Source organism: Archocentrus centrarchus, chromosome 13, assembly GCF_007364275.1.
Source record: "Archocentrus centrarchus isolate MPI-CPG fArcCen1 chromosome 13, fArcCen1, whole genome shotgun sequence".
Lineage (NCBI taxonomy): Eukaryota > Metazoa > Chordata > Actinopteri > Cichliformes > Cichlidae > Archocentrus > Archocentrus centrarchus.
In genome coordinates, this window is record NC_044358.1 from 36,403,979 (window position 1) to 36,428,110 (window position 24,132).

Below are 24,132 nucleotides of genomic sequence, written 5' to 3' on the forward strand. Positions count from 1 at the left end.
AAAAATAATCACAATAATTATAATCACATCCTCTCTTACATTTAAGGTAAAGCCAAAAAAAAAAAAAAGTGAGTTCTGACAGTCTTGTATCTGTTGGTTGTGTGTGTGAATGAATGTGTGGGTGTGAGCCTTTAGAGGAGCATGTGGTGGCTGCAATGAAGAAAAGCGAGTATGTCAGCATTCTCAGAACTGAAGTTTGTTTGTTTTGTGTCCTGCTGCAGAAAACAGACGTTATGGTGGTGTAGATGTTGATGTAGATGTTGATAATTAATGTTAACAATGAATGTTTATGCTAGTTCAGTACCCAGTGGCTCAAAGTTTTACAGCCTTCAGTCAACTGCATGATTTAAATATCGTGTCAGACTAAGTTACCAGTTCATATTCTAACTTGTGCACATGTACTGTAGAGTTTTGTTGTGTAAAACAAATGCCGGTGGCTGGGAGCAGCTTCCCATTCTTCACGTTTGCACTTGTTGATCAGGTGTGTTGATGAAGGCCTCCTCCAGCTTTTTCCCAGTTCCTCTAATGGTGATTAGAGGAACAAGCTTTTTTGATTTGAAAACTTGTATTTATATATGTACAATTTGGCAGCAAATGAAATAAGGTTTATACAAAAAGAAGTGTAACACAGTAGAGAAAGGTATTATATATTCTAGATGAATGGGCCAATAGGTTCGGCTATGGGAGCACAATGAGGTGTTTAAGTGACACACAAAGGCAGCTGGATAATTTTAAAGGACAACCAACTTTAGTGACATAAACCATAAAATTGACGAACAGTTGTACAAGGCTCACAATTATGAAAATGAAATTACACACAATAAAATACATAAAATAATAATACTACTTGGCCAAGTGCTAATTCTCAATATCAAATCTGTTGGGTGCACCCTGGTAATCTGAATTCCAAATTGTAATGGACAACAGAACAACAGATTAATCAATTTCAGTTCCAATTCAGGTTCAACTCAACACCATTCACATGAGGAGGATTTCCTACACAGCAGGTTGTTATAATGTCTGAAATAAACTTGTCCAAAGGGTAATGTCCAAAATTCCAGGATGAAACAATAAGCAAAAAATGTCAGTCAGTGGTCTCGCGCATAACCAACTGTGTGTGAAGGTATGAGTGATACAGGCCTACCACACCGCAGGGTGCAGCAAGACTCCAAATGGAAAAGAAGGGATCCAGTTCTTTCTCTAAGTTCAGGTGGGAAGGCTCGCCATCACAGTCACAGGAGGAATCCACCTCAGGAACAATCCAGCATGGGAAAAAAAAACCTGACCTGTCGACAGACAGGACCAGCAGAATAATAGAATTTCTATTAAGCTGTTCTAGCTTTAATCCCTAAATCAGATCTCTATAGACATCATAGTTGACATCAATCCATCATCAAAGCACTCAAATTTGCAATAAGACAATTGTCTTTCACTTCAGTGCAGTATTTCACTGCATTCCTAACCCACTTTGTTGTAGATTACACAAGCATTTTCCAAATACAACCTTAAAATATCACATTTTACCCAAAATCAGTAAAAGTTTACATTTGAATAATTAAACAGTTCAGATAAGGGCTATTATTTAACAACAATGTAATAAACAGAACAAAAAACCTGAATGGAAGGCACATAATATGCTCACCGATCTCAATGCGACACGTTTGGGACAACGATATGGTGGCTCTTAGTCCGGACACGTGGGGCACTTCAGCTGAACGGAGAACGAGATGAACTTCAAGGAAACCAGTAGCCAATAAGAGCTAACAAGGCTAACGAGGTAGCTCTAACAGTACTCGGCAGAAAACTGAAGCTCAATCTATTTACTCACTTCACGACTTCCAGCTTAGAAGTCAGATGGCAAACAGCAATTGCAATTGCAAAAGAGCTCGTCTCAAGTTCGTATCCAGTACTATAATCGTCTTAACACACAGACTCTCACGCTGCACAGCTTAGCAGTCTCCTCCTCATGGCGGATCTTCACGCTCACACAAACAATGCTACCGACACGGGGAAGGAGGGCGGGACCTACAGCGGCGGTCTGCATTCTGATTGGCTGATACACACCAGAACTAAACTTTTTTATTGGCCAGGTAGACTACCTAGCTTCCCTAACCCCTGCTTCTTAAAGAGGCATCCCCATTTTATGTGGGTTACACCCTCCCCTCTGAAGGGTATGCCCGTCCCTGGGCATCTGCAATGTGACACTGAGTCACACGGCTTACACATGCCTGACGGAATCATGAGATGCATTCTCAAAACCATTCAGGGAGCTAGTCAGTGCTTCACTAAGACCCTGGAAAAGAGAATTCACCACCATTATCAGAGGATTGCCTAGTTTCACATAATCCAATCTCTTAGGCTTTGTGTGCACTCTTTGAGAGCGACGAAGGGATGTTTCAGCATCCTGAAGTCCATCAGTCTGAAACTTTAAGGGTTCAGGCTGGACAGTAACAGGTGCATTAGCATCACAACACCCATCATCATGTACTGCATCTGAACTCATCTCATTATCTGGAGGAGTTTCCTCAGATTGCTGCAAATCCAAACACTGGGGGGATCTGTCAACTGAGTTCAGTTCAGGTAAGACGTTTGCTTCAGATAATCTGTCTTGTTCAGGTAGGTTGTCATGTTCAGGTAGGTTGTCATGTTCAGGTAGGTTGTCATTTTCAGGTGAGTTGACATTTGATGCACCTTGAATGTCTCCAGTATTTCCATTTCCTACAACGGACTGAGTTGCTGGAGCATCGGGTGAAAGGGAAACTACAGACTCCTCGGTTTCTGCTGACTGCCGGACTGCACAAGCAGGCTCACTCGACTTGTGAGTTTCAGGCACTATGACAAATGCATCAGGTGTAATACGAGGGAAAAACGTCCAATCAGGAACATCATCCGAGTCTGAGATGATCTCCTCTTCACTCTCAACAACTGGACATTGTCTCGTTCTGGGTCTCTTGTTTGTATGAGATTTAACTGTCTCAGGTTCTGCAGCTGCTGACAGGAATCCACATGGCAGAAGCAGGTCTCTGTGCAGGGTCCGCACTGGTCCATCTTTACTTTCCGGTTTAACTGTGTAAACTGGCATGTCTCCAGCTCGCTTGAGGACAATATAAACATCCTCCTCCCACTTGTCTGCCAACTTATGTTTTCCACGCAGCTTCACATTTCGTACAAGAACTCTGTCTCCTTTCTGCAAGATTGATTCAATCAATCGCCGATCAAATCTGGCTTTGTTGCAACTTGCATTCTTTCCTGCATTACTAGTAGCAATACGATAACTTTCTTCCAACCGAGATTTTAAATTGCCAACATACTGGGAATGAGTCTGCTTGCTAGCATTGGTGGGCAATCTGAAGATCAAGTCAATGGGTAGTCTGGGTTGTCTCCCGAACATTAATTCATAGGGGGAGAATCCAGTTACATCACTCTTTGTACAGTTATAAGCATGTACCAGAGGTTTGACAAAATCTTTCCAGCGGAGTTTGTCTGACTTATCAAGTGTTCCAAGCATTTGAAGAAGAGTGCGGTTAAATCTTTCAACCGGGTTTCCCCTGGGGTGGTAAGGAGTTGTGCGCACTTTCCTCATGCCAACAAGTTCACAAAGTTCCTTTATGGTCCTCGATTCAAAATCAGCACCCTGATCGCTAAAGAGCTTTTCAGGAAGACCATAATGGACAATGAAGTTTTCCCAGAGGCACTTCGCTACGGTCTGTGCTCGCTGGTTTGGAGTTGGTATAGCCACTGCATATTTTGTGAAATGATCAGTTATTACTAGAACGTCTTTCGTATTTGAGCGATCTGGCTCTATTGACAAAAAGTCAATGCACACCAGTTCAAGTGGTCGGCAGGTTTTAATGTTCATGAGTGGAGCAGCTTTTTCTGGATGTGTTTTTCGGCGAATACATCTCTCACAGGCTTTAACCATTTTTTCAATGGTCATGCGCATTTTCGGCCAGTAAAATCTGGCTCTTGCCAAATCTACTGTTCGTTCGACTCCAAGGTGGCCCATATCATGATGAAGACTCCTAAGTGCTGTAGCTCTTAGCTCCTCAGGAAGCACAAGCTGATATGAGATGTTTGGACCATCTTGTCGCTTACGATAGAGCACTCCATTCTGCATCTCCAACCGAGCCAACTCTCTGAGTAACAAGGGTAGTTCTGGAAACTCCAACCTGAGGCTGGGACATGGAGTTTCACCGGTCTCCAAGAGTACAATGACTGCATTGATAGTAGGATCTGATGTTTGTTTTTGCCTCAACTCTTCTTCTGAAAATGAATGGACAAGAGGGGACCCATCCACTTGCTCCTGCTGGAAGCAGTCGGGGATGGCTGTGGACTGGTGAGTGAGGGATTCAACTAATGTCAACCCAGGATTGGCGGCTTGAACATCAGCTACAGGTGAAGTGACCATATGACGTTCACAAATAGCCTCAATCACCTCCTGGGGAACAGTTTCTGGACTGTTAGGATTGCTCAGATGGTACAGTGTGAACTGCCGGATTCTCTCACTTTCTTTCTTGGATGCATAATCATCCTTTGGTGGGTCGTTAGGTCGGCGAGAAAGTGCATCAGCATCTAGGTTTTGCTTTCCCGCTCTGTACTGAAGACTGAATGAGTAGGTAGAAAGACTGGACAACCACCTGTACCCTGTCGCATCAAGCTTTGCGGACGTTAAAATATATGTAAGTGGGTTGCTGTCAGTCACCACTGTGAAATCTGTACCGTATAGGTAACCAGAGAATTTTTCTGTGACTGCCCATTTAAGGGCCAAGAATTCAAGCTTATGAGCCGGGTACTTCCTCTCGCTCTTGGAAAGTCCTCGACTTGCAAAAGCTATGACTCGAGATTGACCATCTTGAACCTGATACAATGCAGCCCCAAGGCCAACAGTGCTGGCATCTGTATGCAGGACATATGGAAGTTGGGGGTCTGCAAATCCCAAGACTGGAGCTGATGTTGGCTTCCTTATTATGTCATCAAAAGCTTTCTGACATTGGGATGTCCACCGCTGACCAAAGGACTCCTTTGGGTTGCGATATTCTGAGCTTGGATTTACCTTCTGTCTCTTGTTCAGCTTTCTGAGTGGTGGATAACCGGAAGTTAGTTCATTAAGTGGTTTTACAATAGCAGAGTACCCCTGAATGAACCGTCGGTAATATCCAGCAAATCCCAAAAAGGATTGAAGCGCTTTAAGGTTTGTGGGGATCGGCCAGGTCTTTAAGGCCTCAACTTTCTCGGGGTCGGTTTCAACACCTCTCTCAGAGACAATGTGACCAAGGTATTTTACTGACGGTTGAAAGAATTTGCACTTCTCCGGTGCCAGTTTCAAACCGTATGTCATCAGTCGTTCAAGGACACGCTGCAAGCGCTGTTCATGCTCTTCCAAGGATGATGAGAAAATGATGAGGTCATCAATGAACACTAAAACTTCTTTTAGATTCATATCGCCAACACACTTTTCCATCAGTCTTTGGAAGGTTGAAGGTGCGTTTGTTACTCCTTGGGGCATCCTGTTGAATTCCCAGAATCCAACTGGACACACAAATGCAGTCTTATGCTTGTCTGTTTCTTCCATTTCAACCTGGTAGTAACCAGACTTGAGGTCTAGGATGGAGAACCACTTAGAACCAGCAAGTGCAGTGAAAGCATCTTCCAATTTTAGAAGAGCGTAGGCGTCCTTAATGGTCTGCATATTCAGCTTTCTGTAATCCACGCACAGACGAACAGAGCCATTCTTTTTGCGAACCACAACGATCGGGGAAGCAAATGGGGACTCAGATTCCCGTATGACTCCAGAATCTAGGAGCTCCTGTAGATGCTGTCTCACAGCATCCACATCATTGGGGTGTATCGGACGGGCCCTTTGCTTAAAAGGCGTCTCATCACTGAGCTTGATTCTGTGTTTAACTTTATCAGTATGGCCAAAGTCCAGGTCATTCTGAGAGAAGACGTTTGGCATACTGTTTAGCATGTTTGTTATTCGCTCTTTCCATTCAGTGGATAGAGGTGAATCTCCAAAATCAAAGCTTAGCTCTTGGGAAGACTTTGCTGGAGACTGAGAACAGTCTGGTTCTCTGACAGTATGTTCTTTGTGTAGCACTTGCACTATAGCACTAACATCTGCCACAATAGTTTTAGGGGGAATGACAATGTCATGGTTGGTGTCATTTCTTAGTACGACAGGAACATGACATGAACATTTGCTTGGTAAATTTACTGCAATCGCTGAAACCAGTAAGCCTTTTGGTAGAGAAGAAGCTGATGGTTGCTCAAGAATGACGTCTCTTTGAATGTTCAGACGATCCACATGAACAAAGGCTTCAACAACAGCGGTCTGTCTTGCAGGGACAACTTTAGGCAGATTGCCTATTAGTTTTGCACAACCAAGGCTGCTGCGGTTAGACTCTCTTTGTCGTATCTCAAGTATTTTGAGAACAGCCTGATAGCCACTCATCAAAGGCTGAAAGGGTGAAAGTTTCTGATAGTCAGTATAAAGAACGTCAAGTGTGTTTGTGCCTACAAGCACCTGTTCATGGGCTGCAGAGCGGAGGTGAGGGATGACCAAGGCCAGCGTGTTTATTTCAATATCAGAGCCAACAAACTCTTTAGGAAAGGTGATGGTAAGCTCGACATATCCTAAATAGGGAACAAACTGGCCATTAGCACTCTCCACTTCAAGCAAGTCATTCAAAGAGTGGATGGTCAGATCAGAAAGGTGCTCTTCATAAAGGGACTGGGGCACAGTTGTGACCTGTGAACCGGTGTCTAGAAGACAGTTTATGTCTTTCCCTGCAATGGATACTTGGGCTGTGGTTTTAGTTCCCACAAGGCCATGTGGTAATTTTGACCCTTCTACCCCAACACTCTTGACAACAGGTTTCATGGTTTTGGGACTGGCAATTTGTAACTTCGCTCCCATATGTCCCTCTATGGGAGCAGATGTTGGTTTAAATGTGTCTCACTTTGAGAAACATTACAAGCTTCCCAAGCAGCCTGCCTTTCTTTCAGCTGTTTTTTCTTAGCTGCTACAAGGGAAGGATTTGGTGCTTTATCACAGACTGAAACAACATGGCCATCCTCTCCACACTGGAAACAGTACCAGGGACGTGGTCTGCCATCTGCTTTGAACGTGGAGGGATGCTGACGGGCTGGTTTTGGTTTCACAACGTGGGCTTCATGTGTGACACATAGAGGAACAGACCTTGCTTTTTGCTGCTTAGGTCGTTTTGGGTTTTGGCCCTCTGACACAATGCTCTTCACCTGAATGCTGAGATCAGCAATTTGTTGCTTGAGCATCTCAAGATCAGTCTTATTTATCAAATCATTAGTGTCATGTGCGAGATGCACTTGTGACATGACACGCTGCTTACTGGAGTTATGGCCAGACTTTGCATGGCCAAAATGCTGCCGCATGCGAGTCATTTTTGCAGCCTGTTTATCCTCTTCCGTCCTAAGAAGGAGCAACAACTCTGCAAAGGCAGGTGGTTTCTCTTTCCTTTGTTCTAACTGAAGATCGACTATTAAACCATTTTCCCAACAGCCTCTACAGAACTGCTTCAAAAGCTGTTGGTCAAACTCATGGGTGGACACACCACCTCGTCTCATTGCTTTGCTTAAAGCAGTGTGCAGTCTCTGCAGAAAGACAGAAGGTAACTCTCCATCATTCTGGAATGTGCTCATGAACCTAGCATAAAGCTCGTCGCCATCTTCAACTGTCCCGTAAGCGGAGTCAAGCAACTTAAGGTAAGTTGAGGGACTAGACTGTGGGCTCAAATGCTTGATCATTTCAGAAGCAGGAGGAAGAAGACTGTCCAATATACGATGTGTGCAATGCAAGTCTGACACAGATGGATCTCTGATAAGAATTTCAACACTTGCACGCCATGTATCGTAATCTGCTTCGTGGCTTGGACGTGGACTCTTGCCTGAAAAAGCTCTGAGTCTACCGGGTGAAGCAAACTGGGGTGAGTTATCCTTGCTGCGCACCACATGCTCAACCACCACCCGCTGAACTGCAGGTGGGTTGACATCGATTAGGGGCGTAGTAGTGAATTCAGAGGAGACTGAAAGAGTCTGTGGGGGGTTGAGATCAATCAGGTTTTCACTGAAAATGGCAGGGGTGAGAGACTTACTTGGATCAGTTGCTGGTGTCAAAATCGTGGATTCGGTAAGCGTCACTGGTTGAGGGTTCTCAGAAGATGTGACATCTCTTTGGCTGGTTGAGCCTTTTTGTGGGGTTGGACTCTGTGAAGCTGAGGATTCTGAATCAGTCTGAGGTGGTTGGGCAAAAGCACTTTCTGCAGATGCAACCAGACTTTTAAGTTCCTCCTTCAACATTTCCCCTAATGAATTTCCACTCAGCCTGGCAATTTCAGAGAGCTGTTCCATGTACATCTTAGTAGCTTTGCTTCTGGCATCTACGGTGTAGACACTTCCTAAAGCCTTCAACTCATACACAATGCCTGCTTGAGTCGAGCTTGGAAGCTGAAGAGGCAGAAATGGTTCTAGTGTCTGCATGCCAGTTTCATGTGCAAACTCAATAATCATGTTTTTATGGTAATCCGATTTAGGATCATCTAAGCGAATGTAACGGTTAATGGAACCATACTTCTGGAGAAAGGTGGACACTTCCTCATCTGCCTCAGACCCTGTTAAACCACTAACAACCACAGAGAGGGGAATTTTGATGGACTCCCTGAGCACTACATCCATTTTTCCCTTTTTTTTTTTTTTGAAAGAGTACTTGGCACGTCCTAACAATATGTGTAAGAGGTCTGACACTTAAACACACACACTCATGCTCCTGGCTGGCTCGCCACAGCTTCTCTGTAACACAGTAGAGAAAGGTATTATATATTCTAGATGAATGGGCCAATAGGTTCGGCTATGGGAGCACAATGAGGTGTTTAAGTGACACACAAAGGCAGCTGGATAATTTTAAAGGACAACCAACTTTAGTGACATAAACCATAAAATTGACGAACAGTTGTACAAGGCTCACAATTATGAAAATGAAATTACACACAATAAAATACATAAAATAATAATACTACTTGGCCAAGTGCTAATTCTCAATATCAAATCTGTTGGGTGCACCCTGGTAATCTGAATTCCAAATTGTAATGGACAACAGAACAACAGATTAATCAATTTCAGTTCCAATTCAGGTTCAACTCAACACCATTCACATGAGGAGGATTTCCTACACAGCAGGTTGTTATAATGTCTGAAATAAACTTGTCCAAAGGGTAATGTCCAAAATTCCAGGATGAAACAATAAACAAAAAATGTCAGTCAGTGGTCTCGCGCATAACCAACTGTGTGTGAAGGTATGAGTGATACAGGCCTACCACACCGCAGGGTGCAGCAAGACTCCAAATGGAAAAGAAGGGATCCAGTTCTTTCTCTAAGTTCAGGTGGGAAGGCTCGCCATCACAGTCACAGGAGGAATCCACCTCAGGAACAATCCAGCATGGGAAAAAAAACCTGACCTGTCGACAGACAGGACCAGCAGAATAATAGAATTTCTATTAAGCTGTTCTAGCTTTAATCCCTAAATCAGATCTCTATAGACATCATAGTTGACATCAATCCATCATCAAAGCACTCAAATTTGCAATAAGACAATTGTCTTTCACTTCAGTGCAGTATTTCACTGCATTCCTAACCCACTTTGTTGTAGATTACACAAGCATTTTCCAAATACAACCTTAAAATATCACATTTTACCCAAAATCAGTAAAAGTTTACATTTGAATAATTAAACAGTTCAGATAAGGGCTATTATTTAACAACAATGTAATAAACAGAACAAAAAACCTGAATGGAAGGCACATAATATGCTCACCGATCTCAATGCGACACGTTTGGAACAACGATATGGTGGCTCTTAGTCCGGACACGTGGGGCACTTCAGCTGAACGGAGAACGAGATGAACTTCAAGGAAACCAGTAGCCAATAAGAGCTAACAAGGCTAACGAGGTAGCTCTAACAGTACTCGGCAGAAAACTGAAGCTCAAACTATTTACTCACTTCACGACTTCCAGCTTAGAAGTCAGATGGCAAACAGCAATTGCAATTGCAAAAGAGCTCGTCTCAAGTTCGTATCCAGTACTATAATCGTCTTAACACACAGACTCTCACGCTGCACAGCTTAGCAGTCTCCTCCTCATGGCGGATCTTCACGCTCACACAAACAATGCTACCGACACGGGGAAGGAGGGCGGGACCTACAGCGGCGGTCTGCATTCTGATTGGCTGATACACACCAGAACTAAACTTTTTTATTGGCCAGGTAGACTACCTAGCTTCCCTAACCCCTGCTTCTTAAAGAGGCATCTTAAAGAGGCTAATACAGCTGTATTACATTAAAGGTGGTGGTGCACAAGACTTTAAATAAAATTTTAGATTGCATAATTGTTTTGAAAAGTAGCAAAAAGTGTGACATTTTACTTGGTTATCATCCTACTTAAGTAGTTTAGTGCACAAGCTAATTAAAATCAATTTACATTACCTGAAATAACCACAATCATCATGTAGAATGGCTCATTTTAGCATCATATATAGTACTAAACACCCACTCCAGGTTGAGAACACATTGCTAAGGATCAAGTATAAGTGAGAGGAGCAAGAGATTGACAGTTTGACTGGTGCAGATGCCTAATGCAGATGCTGTACCGATTTGTTGTGGTGAAGAGAGAACTGAGCGTGAAAGCGAAGCTTTTGATTTACCGTTCAATCTACACCCCCTACTCTCAGCAATGGCCATGAGCTTTGGGTTAGGAACAAAAGAATGAGTAGAGATGAAAATGACTTTCCTCCAAAGTGTAGCTGGACGCTCCTTGAGGGAGAGGGTGAGGAGCTCGGTCATAGGGGGAGACTCAGAGTTGAGCCACTGGTCCTCCAGATCGGAAGCCCCAGGGCAGACCCAGTACCCGATGGATAGATTACATGTCTGGACTGGCTGATTGTTTGTGTGTAGCCCGTCTACCATATATAAATAAAGATGTAGATAGGGCCCTAGGTTCTTTTCTGTATCTACTTAACAATTCAAGATTATGCAACTCAAATTACCCCCATAAAACTAACATACATTAAAACACAAGAGAATTAGCAACAGAGCATGTACATTTACTACTAATGCCGTAAAACACTAAAGAGAATGATCTTTACTATAAACACAATAAACAGTATTTAAAATTGAAAGGGTCATCTTACTGATATTTCAAGGAAAATAAAAAAGATATAAAAAATTAAAGCCCCTTCTGTTATTCAACTGAAATTTCAAATCATCCGTATCATCTACCACTATATTACGAACTGCTTATTTATAACAGTTTTCCTTTTTTTTTTTTTTTTTTAAAAAAAAAACTGGATGTGTATTTCAGTTATTTTAAATTGAGGAAAAATGACCCAGAATGATTTTGTAGCCTACTTTGGAACAAAGCTACAAGTTTTCTTTCAGAAAAACTAATTTATTTATTTTTTTTGGTGTAAATTATGTAAATTAATTGTAATTTAGCTTTTTTTTTTTTTTTTAAATTTAGATAATAATTTGATAGCCAATAATGTTTTCTGAAAAAATTGTTTTTTGTATTATAAATATTTCACAATTTTATATTTGCTTCTTACAGTAATTTCTTAAAGTCTTCAGGCCCTAGAGTCAGTAGTCCATGTAGAGTGGGGAAAATGAGTATTTGATACACTGCAGATTTTGCAAATTTTCTCACCAGCAAGAACAGAGAGGTCTATAATTTTTATCGCAGGTAAACTTCAACAGTGAGAGACAAATAAAAAAACATTTTTTTAATACTTAATTTGCATTTTATTGCACAAAATAAGTATTTGATGCAATAGAAAAACAGAACTTAATATTTGGTGCAGAAACTTTTGTTTGCAATTACAGAGTTCAGACGGTTCCTGTAGTTCTGGACCAAGTTTGGACACACTGCAGCAGGGATTTTAGGCCCACTCCTCCATGCAGATCTTCCCAGATCTTTCAGGTTTTGGGACTGTTGCTGGGCAACATTGAGTTTCAGCTCTCTTCAAACATTTTCTATTGGTATGATGTTTCCACCCTCATGCTTCATGGTTGGGACGGTGTTCTTGGGCTTGTTCTCATCTTTCTTCTTCCTCCAAACATGACAAGTGGAATTGATACCAAAAAGCTCTATTTTGGTCTCATCTGACTTTGTCCCATGCCTTCTCTGGATCATCCAGATGGTCGCTGGTGAACTTCAAACAGGCCTGGATATTTGCTGGCATGAGCAGGGGGACCTTGCAGGATTTTAATCTGCATAGTGAGTTACTAATGGTCATCTTTGAGACTGTAGTCCCAGCTCTCTTCATTGATCAGGTTCCCCCATGAAGTTCTGGGCTGATTCCTGAACTTTCTCAGAATCATTCTTACCCCACGAGGTGAGACCTTGCATGGAGCCCCAGACCAAGAAAGACTGATAGTCATCTTGTCTTTCCTTTCATTTCCTAATAATTGCACCAACAGTTGTTGCCTTCTCAACAAGCTGCTTACCTATTGACCTATAGACCATCCCAGCCTTGTGCAAGTCTACAATTTTGTCCCTGGTGTCCTTAGACAGCTCTTTGGAGTTGGAGTATGATTGAGTGTGTGGACAGGTGTCTTTTATACAGGTTTATTTGTTTTTTTGATTCTGTCTCACACAGTTAAAGTGTACCTATGATAAAAATGACCTACATTCTTTGGTGGGGAAAACTTGGAAAATTGGCAGTGTATCAAATACTTAGTTTCTCCACTGTATTTTAAATATGTTGGTAGGATGAGGCTTAAGTACTACTCACTGCACAGTGTCAGATTACTGTACACTAGCATAAATACTTTAAGACTTAGGATAGTAATATGGGTGCTTTCACATTGATTCACGTGTATACTGTGATATCTGGAGCTTTTTTTTCAAGTTCCAGAGACTACTATGATCTGGTTGACTGAGAACCTACACAGACATACACTGTCATAGATAGTCTATTTGGCTACAACAGATGATTTTAGTCAGGCTCAGATATTTGTGGTGTTTTTAAACTCACTGAGGCAGACGACAGGAAGAATGTAACCAGAAAATGGAAGTAATGGTTGGTCCTAGCTTTGATATTGGAGAGACGTCCTGCTGTGATTGGCTGTTGGCCATATCAGAGGAAACATTTAATACTCAAGTAATAAGTATTAACAACAATTATAATACTTGAGGTCAGCTCATCAGTTTGTCACATTCATTGATTTGATCAGAACATTATCTGAAATTATGTGGAAATATGTTTCTATTTATTTTTTTAAGTTATATTACTAAGAAATGTCCAGACTGTGCAGCAGCTCTAAAGTTTATTTCAACACTAAGTCCTCAAATGTTCTTGTTTCACAGGTACGATGATGAACCGCTGTGGTCTGCTAACTCTGCAGAAGGAACCAGGTACTGATGGAAACAGATTTCTGTTTTCTCTGCAGCCTCTTTTCATTCTTGTAATGTTCAAATGTAAAAACTGCTTCACAGACTGTTTATGATGGAGAGAATATCTGAGGGATGCTGGTTTGATGGCATCATTAAGGATCATTAAATCTCTGGATTGGACAACAACCTCTGACACTCTTACAGTATATATAACACACATAAATATTGGCTCCTGTTCTTTTTTCATTGCTCTCCACAGACAACAAAGTAGAGGTTTCTCCTCTAGCAGTTTGTTGAACTGTTGCTTTGATGGCTCCACTTTGAACCACTGTGTGTTTTCTAAAGTGGAGGAAGATGGAGTAGTGAAGGTTTGGGGATTGTACTTGGTTGTTACTGAGCCTTGCCTCTGTGGTGGATTACATGATTGGTAGATACTACGACTCAAACTGTCAGGGGAACCTGTTTGCTACCAAAAAACATTACCTGCTTGGTGGAGGTAATTACCCCCCCCCCCCCCCCCCCCCCAAAAAAAAAGAGCATAGTGGTTGGAACTGTTGCCTCACAGCAAGAAGGTCCTGTGTTTGAATCCATCACCTGGCCAGAGCTTTCGTCCATAATGTCAGTTTTGTGTGACTGAAATGGGACACAAACAATCTGAGAGCCATTTGAAAAACAACTGTGTGGTTTATGCATTAATGGTAATTCTGTTTCTCTGTCAGTTCCTCTGAAGAGCATTGAGGTGGAGCTGGAGGTGAGGGACCATGTGGCTACAGTGGTCTCCACTCTGAACTACGAGAACAAGGAGGACAAACCATTAGAGGCTGTTTTTGTCTTCCCTCTGCCTGGAGATGCTGCTGTCTGTCATTTCAGTGCTAAGATTGGACAGACACAGATTGTAGCTGAGGTGAAGGAGAAACAGGAGGTGAGCTGGACAGTAAATATGACCTCATTATAAGTAAGATTAAAGACAACAATAAACACAGTGAATGATACTGACGTGTGTCTCCGTCCTTCAGGCTCGTGAGGAGTATGATGATGCTCTGAGCAGCGGTCAGCAGGCCTTCCTATTGGAGGAGAGTGAGCAGAGTCCAGATATATTCTCTCTGAGTGTGGGCAGTCTGCCTCCAGGAGAGAGTGCCTCCATCAGGTTGGAGTACGTCACTGAGCTGGCTGTGCAAGCTGATGATGGGCTGAGGTTCTGTCTGCCTGCTGTGCTCAACCCTCGATACCAACCTCAGGGTAGGAAACTTCAACATAGTTGGACCAGAAATCCTTAAGATTAAACAATTGATGTGGATTCCATTATTTTGCCAACATTGTTATAAAACTATTTGAAATGCTCTCTCTTAAGATTGAGTAAGTATGTGGATCATTTGCAGAACACAGCTGGACAGTTAAGTTGTCAAACTGCACAAATGCACAGTTCTCAGACACTTGAGCTCTGATGGTTTGTTTATTTATCTCTGCAGATTTAAACTAATTTGCATACTAATGTCCACAGTTTAAAAAGACATGGAAATATTTACTGAAACAAAGACTCTTGTTTGACTTTGATGTCATATTTATGTTTTAAAGAACAGCTGTAAAATATTTTCAGATGTACAGAATCTTTACTCAAAAGACTGAAACCTTTATCTGGATCAGAGGTTCTTAACAGCTTAAATTATTTGACTGTGAGCAGCCTTGTTGTTTACAGCATTTCTAACCTGATGTTGTGTGCAGGTAGTGAAGGTGCAGGTGTCCGGGTGACTTCTGTTCCAGCCTCTCTGGTGCCCTACAGTCTGTCTTTCTCTGCCCGAGTGTCCTCTCCTCGTCCAGTCTCTAAAGTAGAGTCCAACTGCTCCCTGGACCCTCTCCAGTACCTCATCACTGATCAAACCCAGGCCACGGTAGGTAGAGTGCTGATGTGTCTGCTGTGTGTGGTTGTTACTGATTACTGAGAACTAAATATGAATCTGCAGGTCAAGTTGGCTGCAGGACACAAGTTTGACAGAGATGTTGAACTGCTGATTTATTACAAAGACGCCCACCAGCCCACTGCTGTGGTGGAGGCAGGACAGGCCTCTGCTGAGGCAGGTCAGTGAAAATTAGTGAAGTTAGTAATTTGGATTAAAAAGGTCCATGATCATCCTCCTTCAGTGAGCTACATGTATTTGAATATATTGTAGATTCACATAATTTTTCAGTCCCTCTTCTTTTTCAGGCACTCTGATGGGTGATCCAGTGGTGATGGTGAGTCTGTACCCTGAGTTCCCCCAGTCTGTGATGTCTTCATTGGCTTCATGTGGAGAGTTTGTGTTCCTAATGGATCGATCTGGAAGTATGAGTAATACTCGCATCCGCAGTGCCAGGGTATCCATAATAATTTATTACAATCATAAAATCTTTCAGTGTCCCTCTCACACAGTGGTCTCACCATGTTTTCCCTCTTCTCTTAAGGATACTCTGCTGCTCCTGTTGAAGAGTTTACCAATGGGCTGCTATTTCAACATTTACAGTTTTGGGTCCAGTTATGAACACATCTTCCCGTAAGTCTCTCCCTCATATCAGTCAGCTCAAGAAAGTCTCCACTGTCTTTGGTAAATTATCTGCATGTGTGTTTTGGTGCATGTTTGTGTGTTTTGGTGCATGTTTGTGTGATGGCAGTAAGAGTGTGGAGTACAGCCAGCAGACCATGAAGGAGGCTCTGAAGAAAGTTGAGCAGATGGAGGCTAATCTGGGAGGAACGGAGATCCTGCAGCCCCTCAAACATATTTACAGCCAGCCCTGCATTCCCAATCAGCCTAGACAGGTAACACACACACACACACACACACACACACACACACACACACACACACACACACACACACACACACACACACACACACACACACACACCTTCAAATGTGTCTTCATATAAAAATGTAAAGACTTAAGTTAGGGGTGTTTTCTTTACATCCCCATAATGGGACGGTGTGAATAGATTTCATTTCCAACAACATGAGTAAAACTTGGATCACAAACATGTTCTGCTAACGTCTCTTTGCAGTAACAAAACAAAACTATCATGAGTTTTTATGTCATGTATTTTAACCCTGTGAGTAAAATCATTGTTCAGGTAACACTTTTGTTTGGAGTTCCTACTAACTGTACATTGTTGTTTGCACATTATCATAAAAACCATTTGTGTTTCTGAAAGCTAACTCAGCTCTCAGCACAAACTGTGTGTTTCTGGGTCTGATGTTCTGTCCCTTATGTACCAACTCTCCTCTCAGCTGTTTGTCTTTACTGATGGAGAGGTGGGGAACACCAAAGAAGTGATAGATCTGGTGAAGAAGAATTCAGGTTCTCACAGGTGGAACCACAAACACACAACTATATCTACACAATTCCCAGGATGTCCAACATGTCCTCAATGTACTTAAAGAAAACTGTTTTACTGCAGGTGTTTCTCTTTTGGGATTGGGGAAGGGGCCAGCTCTGCTCTCATCAATGGGATGGCCAAGGAAGGAGGAGGTCACGCTCAGTTCATCACAGGGACTGACAGGATGCAACCAAAAGTAAGACATTAAACACAATAAGAAGTGAAGTTAAACACTGCAGCAGCAGCAGATATGTATTTGAGATCAGACCTGCAGTGAGTAAAATGTCTGTTCCAGCTGTTTGTGTAGATTTGGAGAGTTTTTCATTATTTTTCAGGTGATGCAGTCGCTGCGATTTGCTCTGCAGCCGACTGTGGTCGACATCTCAGTCACATGGGATTTACCAAAGGAAGTGTCTGTCACTGTCCTCTCTCCACCAATCACAGCACTTTTCCAGGGTCAGAGGTCACTGATTTATGCCCAGCTCAGTGGACAGGTAGGAGCAGCACCGTCTCATGTTGTTGTTTAGGTATTTGATGACAGTCATTAACAGGACTTCAAACACTGTAATTCTGTCTCAGAGCTCAGAGGCAGCAGAGGGCTGTGTGACAGTGAAGTACAGCCTGGCAGGTCATCCCTCTGAGAACCAGCTGCACTTCAGTCTCAGACCTGCAGAAGACACTGGGTAAAATCATTTAATACAGGCAGCGTTGTTGTGCTTTGAGTTATGAGCTTACGTGTGTTGAGCTTAAAATAATAGCAGCTTTTCAGAAACATGACACTACGTACTTGGAAACAGTTCTACTGTTTAACATCTTGCAGTCACTTTTTTTGATTATATTTTCTTTGATCTGGGGCTGGAGGGCAGCAGCTTAAGTAGAGAAGCCCAGACCTCTCTCTCAAGAGAAGAAGGCATTCTAGCTCCTTTCAATGTGGAGGAGCAGCGACTCTGAGCCGTGACCCCTTCCCGGATGAATGCACTCCTCACCCTTTCTCTGCAGGAGAGGCCAGCCAACATTTAGAGCAGGGGTCTCAAACTCCTAGCCCACGGGCCACTTCCGGCCCCCGCCCCCCCTCTTTCAGCCCGCAAATTGATGTCAAAAGTATAATACAATTTGGTCCTTTGAGTCATTTTTTTAAGATTTCGCTTTCCCCTCCAATTAAGACAACCATTTCTCATGTAATTTAAATCAGATATCCCCAGGTACCAGTCAGCAGGTCATTTGGTTCTGGGCCGCACTGAAAAAATTAATTAATTACATTATTTCTGTTGTATTTATCATGAGTCTGAACATTTTATTTTGAAAAATGGGTGGATTCTCTCCATTAGATCCGTCTATGATTCACTCTTGACACGTGTCATGATGCTTGTCTCGGTCACGTAATACATTACTGCTAAACTTAAACCCACAATCTTCACCGGTTCCCGTACCTGTTGAAAGGGCTTTACACACCGGACCCATAAATTTTGTGCACTAAAAATATTTTTCGGACTCACGTGTTCTTAACCTCCTGAGACCAAAGCTCCTGTTTGCGATGCATTTTCAATTTCTCCTAGATATTTGTGATTAGATGGACCTGATAAGTATATATACTAAGCTTCCCCTTTGAACAGGAAGTTGTATTTTGTTACATGGTTGTTGTCCTCAGATGTGGACACTGGGATTATTTTATAGCATAACACAACAAAAACAACATGACTTAACAAAGTATAAAATACTGTTGAGCACAATGAAGTATAAGGTGCCAAAATCTAATGTCCCCATATGTGGACGCAGGGTCTCAGGAGGTTAATGCAGCCATTCACACGACTGCATCATTTCACAGGACGATTTTGCTGGCAGTTATTTTTTTGGATTAAGTTTGATTTTTCTGACTTCTGACCAATCAAAGCGCTGCATTTAGCAACGTGTGAGCTTATACCGCAAAGAGCGCACCCATACACTGAATATGCAGTGAAGTGGGAACAGTAAAATAACACAATGTTACCTCAGACACAGCTTCATGCTGCTCCGGGTCAGTCGGCTCTCTGAAATAATTTCTCTGCCTCAGATGTGATCCCAGCTCTGCCAACAAGAGCTCAAACTGCCCACTAACATCCTGAAATATCACAGACTTCAGCTCTGGGATCAAACCATGAAACTGTCCTTGCTGCCGATTTCTTCTGAGTTGGATGAAACCAGAATCTCTTCTTTAGAAACATCAGGACTTCATTACATCATCACTTGATGTTGACTTAATTTTTTTCTCAGTGCGTTTTATGAGGACGATTTATTCACAAAAGCGCAATGTGTCCAGAGTGTGACGGCCTTAATGAACTAGGTTGGGTGACCTGTGTAACGCTCATATACAACACTCTGAGTACTCAACTAGAGTAGAAAAGAGCTATATGAGAACTAGTCCACATTCAGTAGTTCACATTTATATTTAACAACACTGGGGATAGGAGTCAGGTGGACCCATCCAAGATTCATGTTTATTATTGTATTTAGAAAAAAATATCACAGTTTTTATCATGTATCAATTATTTTGTTGTATTTAGTAGCTGAAAAGAAGAGTTTATTTTGATTATGTTGCTCTGTCGGCAAACACTGTGACAGACCGGATTAATGCACTATATATACACTCCTGATCAAAATCTTAAGACCAGTTAAAAAATTGCAAGAATTTGCATTTTGCACTATTGGATCTTAAGAAGGATCTAAGTAGAGCTTCACAATGCTAAAAGAAGAAATCGGCGCAAGAGACAAAAACGTTTGAGCAGGGAATTTATTGAAAACTGCATTTACACTCAAACATGATTTTTTCAGCCAATCAAAAGTTTAAGACCATAGCTCAAAAAAAAAACCAAAAACCCCCCTCAAAATAGAAATCAAATTGTCAAAAAAAGGACTCAGTAATGAGTAGCTCCACCATTCTTGCTGATCACTTCAAACAATCCTTTAGGCGTGCTTGATGCCAGTGTTTCCAGGAGGCTAGTGGGAACGTTGCTCCAAGTGTTGAAGATGGCTTCACGAAGGGCATCCACTGTCTGGAACTGATGTCCCTTTTTGTAAACTTCCCTTGCCATCCATCCCCAAATGTTCTCAATCGGATTTAGATCAGGGGAACATGCAGGATGGTCCAAAAGAGTGATGTTATTCTCCTGGAAGAAGTCCTTTGTCATTGTGAACTGCAGCATTGTCCTGTTGAAAAACCCAGTCATTACCACACAGACGAGGGCCCTCAGTCATGAGGGATGCCCGCTGCAACATCTCCACATATCCAGCTGCTGTTTGATGCCCCTGCACAACCTGAAGCTCCATTGTTCCACTGAAGGAAAACGCACCCCAAATCATGATGCCTGTCTTGACGGACAGCCAATCGAATGCTGTGGCTCAGTGCTGGTGACATTTTTTTGAGTCTACCACTTGACTTTTTTGTTCCATAACCCTCAGGATCATTTAAAAATGCAAAATGACTGTCTTACTGCATCCAATCTTAGCAGCAATGGCACGTTGTGAGAGGCCTTGCTTATGCAGCTCAACAATCCTACCACGTTCAAAGTCAGTGAGCTTTTTTGCTTTTGCCATCAGGGGGTCTTGACAGTGTAAAGACTTGACAGAAAATGACATGGAATCCATATTTTTGCACAGCTTTTGGCTTTTAAAGGCTATGGTCTTAAACTTTAGATCAGCTGAAAAAATTATGTTTGAGTGTAAATGCAGTTTTCAATAAATTCCCTGCTCAAAAGTTTTTGTCTCTTGCGCCGGTTTCATCTTTTAGCATTGTGAAGCTCTACGTAGAACCTTCTTAAGATCCAGTAGTGCAAAATGCAAATTCTTGCAATTTTTTAACTGGTCTTAAGATTTTGATCAAGAGTGTATAAAACACAGTGGCCTTCCACTGAGATGCCAGTAGTAGTTGTCCCCAGGCCATTTGAGTTTGAGACCACTGGTTTAGAAGAAGCTGATTTCTGCCGCTTGTATCTGCAATTTTGTTCTGTCGCTCATTATGCAAAGCTCATAACCATATGTGAGGGTAGGGACATAGATTGACCAATAAAGCTTTGCTTTCACGCTCAGCTCCCTCTTCACCACAACAAACCGGTGCAGCTTTTGAAGAACTACAGATGCAGCCCCAATCCATCTGTCAGTCTCCGGCTCCCTTTTCCCATCACTCGTGAACAAGACCCCAAGTTAATTAAACTCCTCCTCCTGGGGCAGAAACTCATCCCTGAGCCGGAGTGGGAACTCCATTCTTTTCCAACTAAGTAGTCAAGGACCATGGCCTCAGACTTAGAGATGCTAATTCTCATACCAACAGCTTCACACTCAGCTGCGAGCTGTTCCAGTGCAAGCTGGAGGCCTCCACCCGTTAAAGCCAATAGGATCACATCATCCACTAGAAGCTGAGATGAGATTCTGAGGCCACCAAGGCAGAAATTTCCTGTCACTTGGTCACGCCTAGAAATTCTGTCCATAAAAATTATGAAGAGAATCAGTGACAAAGGGCAGCCTTGGTGGATTCCAACTCATCTCTCACTTTGGTTGTACAGAGACTGAATGGCCCACAACAACGGACCAAACACTCCATACTCTTGCAGTACCCCCACCCCCCATAGGATTCCCCAAGGGATGCAACCGAATGCTTTCCCCAAGTCCACAGCACAAATGTAAAATGGCTCGGCAAACTCCCACACACACTTGAGTATCCTCGAGAGGATGAAGAGCTGGTCCAGTACTCTGCAACCAGGACAAAAACCACACTGTTCTTCTTGGATCCGAGGATTTGACTAGCAGACAGACCCTCCTTTCCAGCACCGTGGCATAGACCTTCCCAGGGTGACTGAGGAGTGTGATCCCCCGATAGTAGGAGAACACCCTCTGGTCTCCTTTTGTAAAGATGGGGACTCCCACCCCAGCCTGCCTATCCAGTGGCACAGTAGTCCCACAGGCTAACCAAGCCCGATAGGACTCTTCCTTCAGCTTGATGGCTCCCTTCACCTCCGGTGTCTACCATCTGGTACAGGAATTACAACCATGACAGTCACCAACCACTTAGAAGCTGCAGCTCTGAGCAGCAGCCTCAACAATGGAACATGGTCCATTCAGATTCAATGTCCTCAGCTGCCAGAGATGGGAGTTTAAGATCTCATAGACTGGAGCCACTGCCAGGCTTTTCCAGCGCACCCTTGCTATATGTTTAGGTGTACCAGGTCTGTCCAGCATCCCCCCCCCCCCCCCCCCCCCCCCACCTGATCCAACTCACCACTAGGTGGTGATCAGTTGACAGCTCAGCTCCTCTCTTGACCCAAGTATCCAGAACATAAGTGTAGTGTTCTTGTGCAGTGTGTTGAAACTCGGACTAAACACCTAGTTAAACCAGCTCCAATGAAGACGCAGAGTTGTAATAAGCTTGACCATTTACTAAAACTTAACATATTCTTCAATGGCATTCTGATGAAAAGGCACTGCTTCTATGATGCATCAACACTGATGAAGCAGATTGTGCTCAGCACTTGGTGAACATGGCTGCCATGCTTTTTAACATCAGGAAGTGACATCGTGCGTAAATAGGAAGTGACAATGTGACATCACGACATACACCTAAAATCGCTTCTTCTAAACTTCTACTAATTTCTACTTCCAAACAGAATATTTAAATAGCAGAATTATTACATTCTTTAAACAGAAAAACAATTAAATCGAACTGCCCAAAGGGCAGCACAGTACGGTTGCAAATCTGATGATACAATTACAAAATTGATCATCAACCAGTCACCTAGGGTGTCCTGGTGCCATGTGCACTTATGGACATTCTTATCTTCGTTCTGGACAAACTGTGGAAGTCCAATAACAAAACACCACTCGGGTTCAGATCAGGCAGGCCATTTCTCACGTGAGTGTTGAAGTCTTCCAGTAGGACGATGGAGCACCCTTGAGCACCCTGCCCAGCGACTCAAGAAGGCTGGGTACTCTGAACTGTTATTTGGCGCATGAGAGCAAACAATAGTCAGGACCTGTTTCCTGGCCTGAAGGTGCAGGGAAGCAGCCCTCTTATCCAGTTAACTCCAGGCTGGAACAGAGTCCAGCCCCTCTCCAGGAGACTGGTTGCAGAGCTCAGGCCATATATTGAGGTGAGCCCGACTGTATCTACCCAATATCTCTCAACCTCACACACTAGCTCAGGCTACTTCCCCACCAGAGAGGTGACATTCCATATCCTGATAGCCAGCCTTAATAGCCAGGGATTGTTCCACCATGGCCTCCACCCTTGGGTGCCATCTGACACACATTGCACCAGATCCCTACGACACCTCCTTTGGGTGATGGGCCAACAGGCAGCCGGCCCATGTCTTCTCTTCAGGCTGCGGTGGCCAAGCATCAAGGGCTAATGCCCTGCCACCAGACGCTCTCCTTCAAGCTCCCTCCCCAGGCCTGGATCCAGAGTGAGGCCCCTTTAACCCTGTCTTGGGCAGAGTAAACTGTTTCCTTGATGTCTCTCTCATAAGGTTCATTGGAATCACTCTTTGTCTGGCCCCTAACCAAGGACCAATTTGCCATGGGAGACCCAACCAGGGGGCAAAACCCCCGAACAAAATAGCTCCTGGGATCACTGGCACACACAAACCTCTCCACCATGATAAGATGATGATTCATGGAGGAATGGATATTTTCTTTATACTTTGATTAGGGGTATCTGTATTTCATTACTGAAGACAAACAGTAAAAATGACAGAAAAATCTCAGTCTGCTTTGAAATAACTAATTCTGTGTGAAATTAAGAAGCCAGTGTTTGGACTCCAGTCCAAAGATTGTGAAACAAATCTGTCCCCTTTAGTGTAAAATACACATGCTGTCTAAAAACAAAAACACTTGACACACACGGGTAGCTCACCAACAGCAACTAATTTGTGTTTTTTCAGTGCCTGTTTTTGTAAAGCACAAAAGATTTCTCTGTGCATTGCACAACGTCACAGTGTTCTGTTTGTTTAAAGAAGAAAACGTAGCCTGTCTGACTCTCAGGGCAAATCAATCAGCTGCAGAAAGGAATCCAGGAATGATGCTGTCAGGACTGCTTTAATCTGATGACTGGGGTTATATAGAGACAGACACAGCATATCTTGCACCAGAGGTTGCCATCCTCATTGTATGTGAGCAATAGAAACATAAATTACAGCATGAGGGTAACTTTCTTTCATTTATAAATCTTCAAAGTGTACCCCATGACAGTACTGCATTATTTGAAAAAAAATATTCTGGACTTTAACAGTAGAAACACCTACCTTTAGCGGCAGTAAGTTCAATGCACTGTTATCTATGACAAATTCCTTTTAAAAATATTCTCTTTGCTTTCTTAACTATTTATACACAAAGCCCAGTGACACAAA

General features: G+C 42.8%; 2 protein-coding genes across 4 annotated transcripts in view; one reads left to right on the forward strand and one right to left on the reverse strand.

Annotated features, from left to right (window-relative positions):
* LOC115791277 (von Willebrand factor A domain-containing protein 5A-like) overlaps positions 1 to 24,132 on the forward strand; it is a 54,691-nt gene that overhangs the window by 4,478 nt on the left and 26,081 nt on the right. For both annotated transcript variants that reach the window (XM_030745467.1, XM_030745466.1), the window contains exons 2-13: positions 13,390 to 13,437; positions 14,136 to 14,338; positions 14,433 to 14,655; positions 15,139 to 15,305; positions 15,378 to 15,492; positions 15,620 to 15,768; positions 15,856 to 15,944; positions 16,063 to 16,207; positions 16,674 to 16,753; positions 16,844 to 16,958; positions 17,098 to 17,256; positions 17,342 to 17,445. In XM_030745467.1, coding sequence (XP_030601327.1) covers positions 13,395 to 13,437; positions 14,136 to 14,338; positions 14,433 to 14,655; positions 15,139 to 15,305; positions 15,378 to 15,492; positions 15,620 to 15,768; positions 15,856 to 15,944; positions 16,063 to 16,207; positions 16,674 to 16,753; positions 16,844 to 16,958; positions 17,098 to 17,256; positions 17,342 to 17,445 — 1,592 coding nt within the window. In that variant the 5' untranslated portion in view covers positions 13,390 to 13,394. The remainder of the gene's footprint in view (positions 1 to 13,389; positions 13,438 to 14,135; positions 14,339 to 14,432; positions 14,656 to 15,138; positions 15,306 to 15,377; positions 15,493 to 15,619; positions 15,769 to 15,855; positions 15,945 to 16,062; positions 16,208 to 16,673; positions 16,754 to 16,843; positions 16,959 to 17,097; positions 17,257 to 17,341; positions 17,446 to 24,132) is intronic.
* On the reverse strand, positions 6,009 to 10,327 carry LOC115791278 (uncharacterized). Of its 2 annotated transcripts, XM_030745469.1 has the most exons (3): positions 10,031 to 10,327; positions 9,845 to 9,913; positions 6,009 to 9,488 (listed from the first exon to the last, which is right to left on the reverse strand). In XM_030745469.1, the coding sequence occupies exon 3, from the start codon at positions 8,707 to 8,709 to the stop codon at positions 6,925 to 6,927; it is 1,785 nt and encodes a 594-aa protein (XP_030601329.1). In that variant the 5' UTR covers positions 8,710 to 9,488; positions 9,845 to 9,913; positions 10,031 to 10,327; the 3' UTR covers positions 6,009 to 6,924. The 2 variants fall into 2 exon arrangements, with proteins under 2 accessions (XP_030601329.1, XP_030601328.1); XM_030745468.1 differs by having other exon boundaries at positions 9,845 to 10,327.

Coding starts and splice junctions, on each gene's coding strand:
- LOC115791278 (XM_030745469.1), bottom strand. CDS start 8,709: ATGGATGTAGTGCTCAGGGAGTCCATCAAAATTCCCCTCTCTGTGGTT.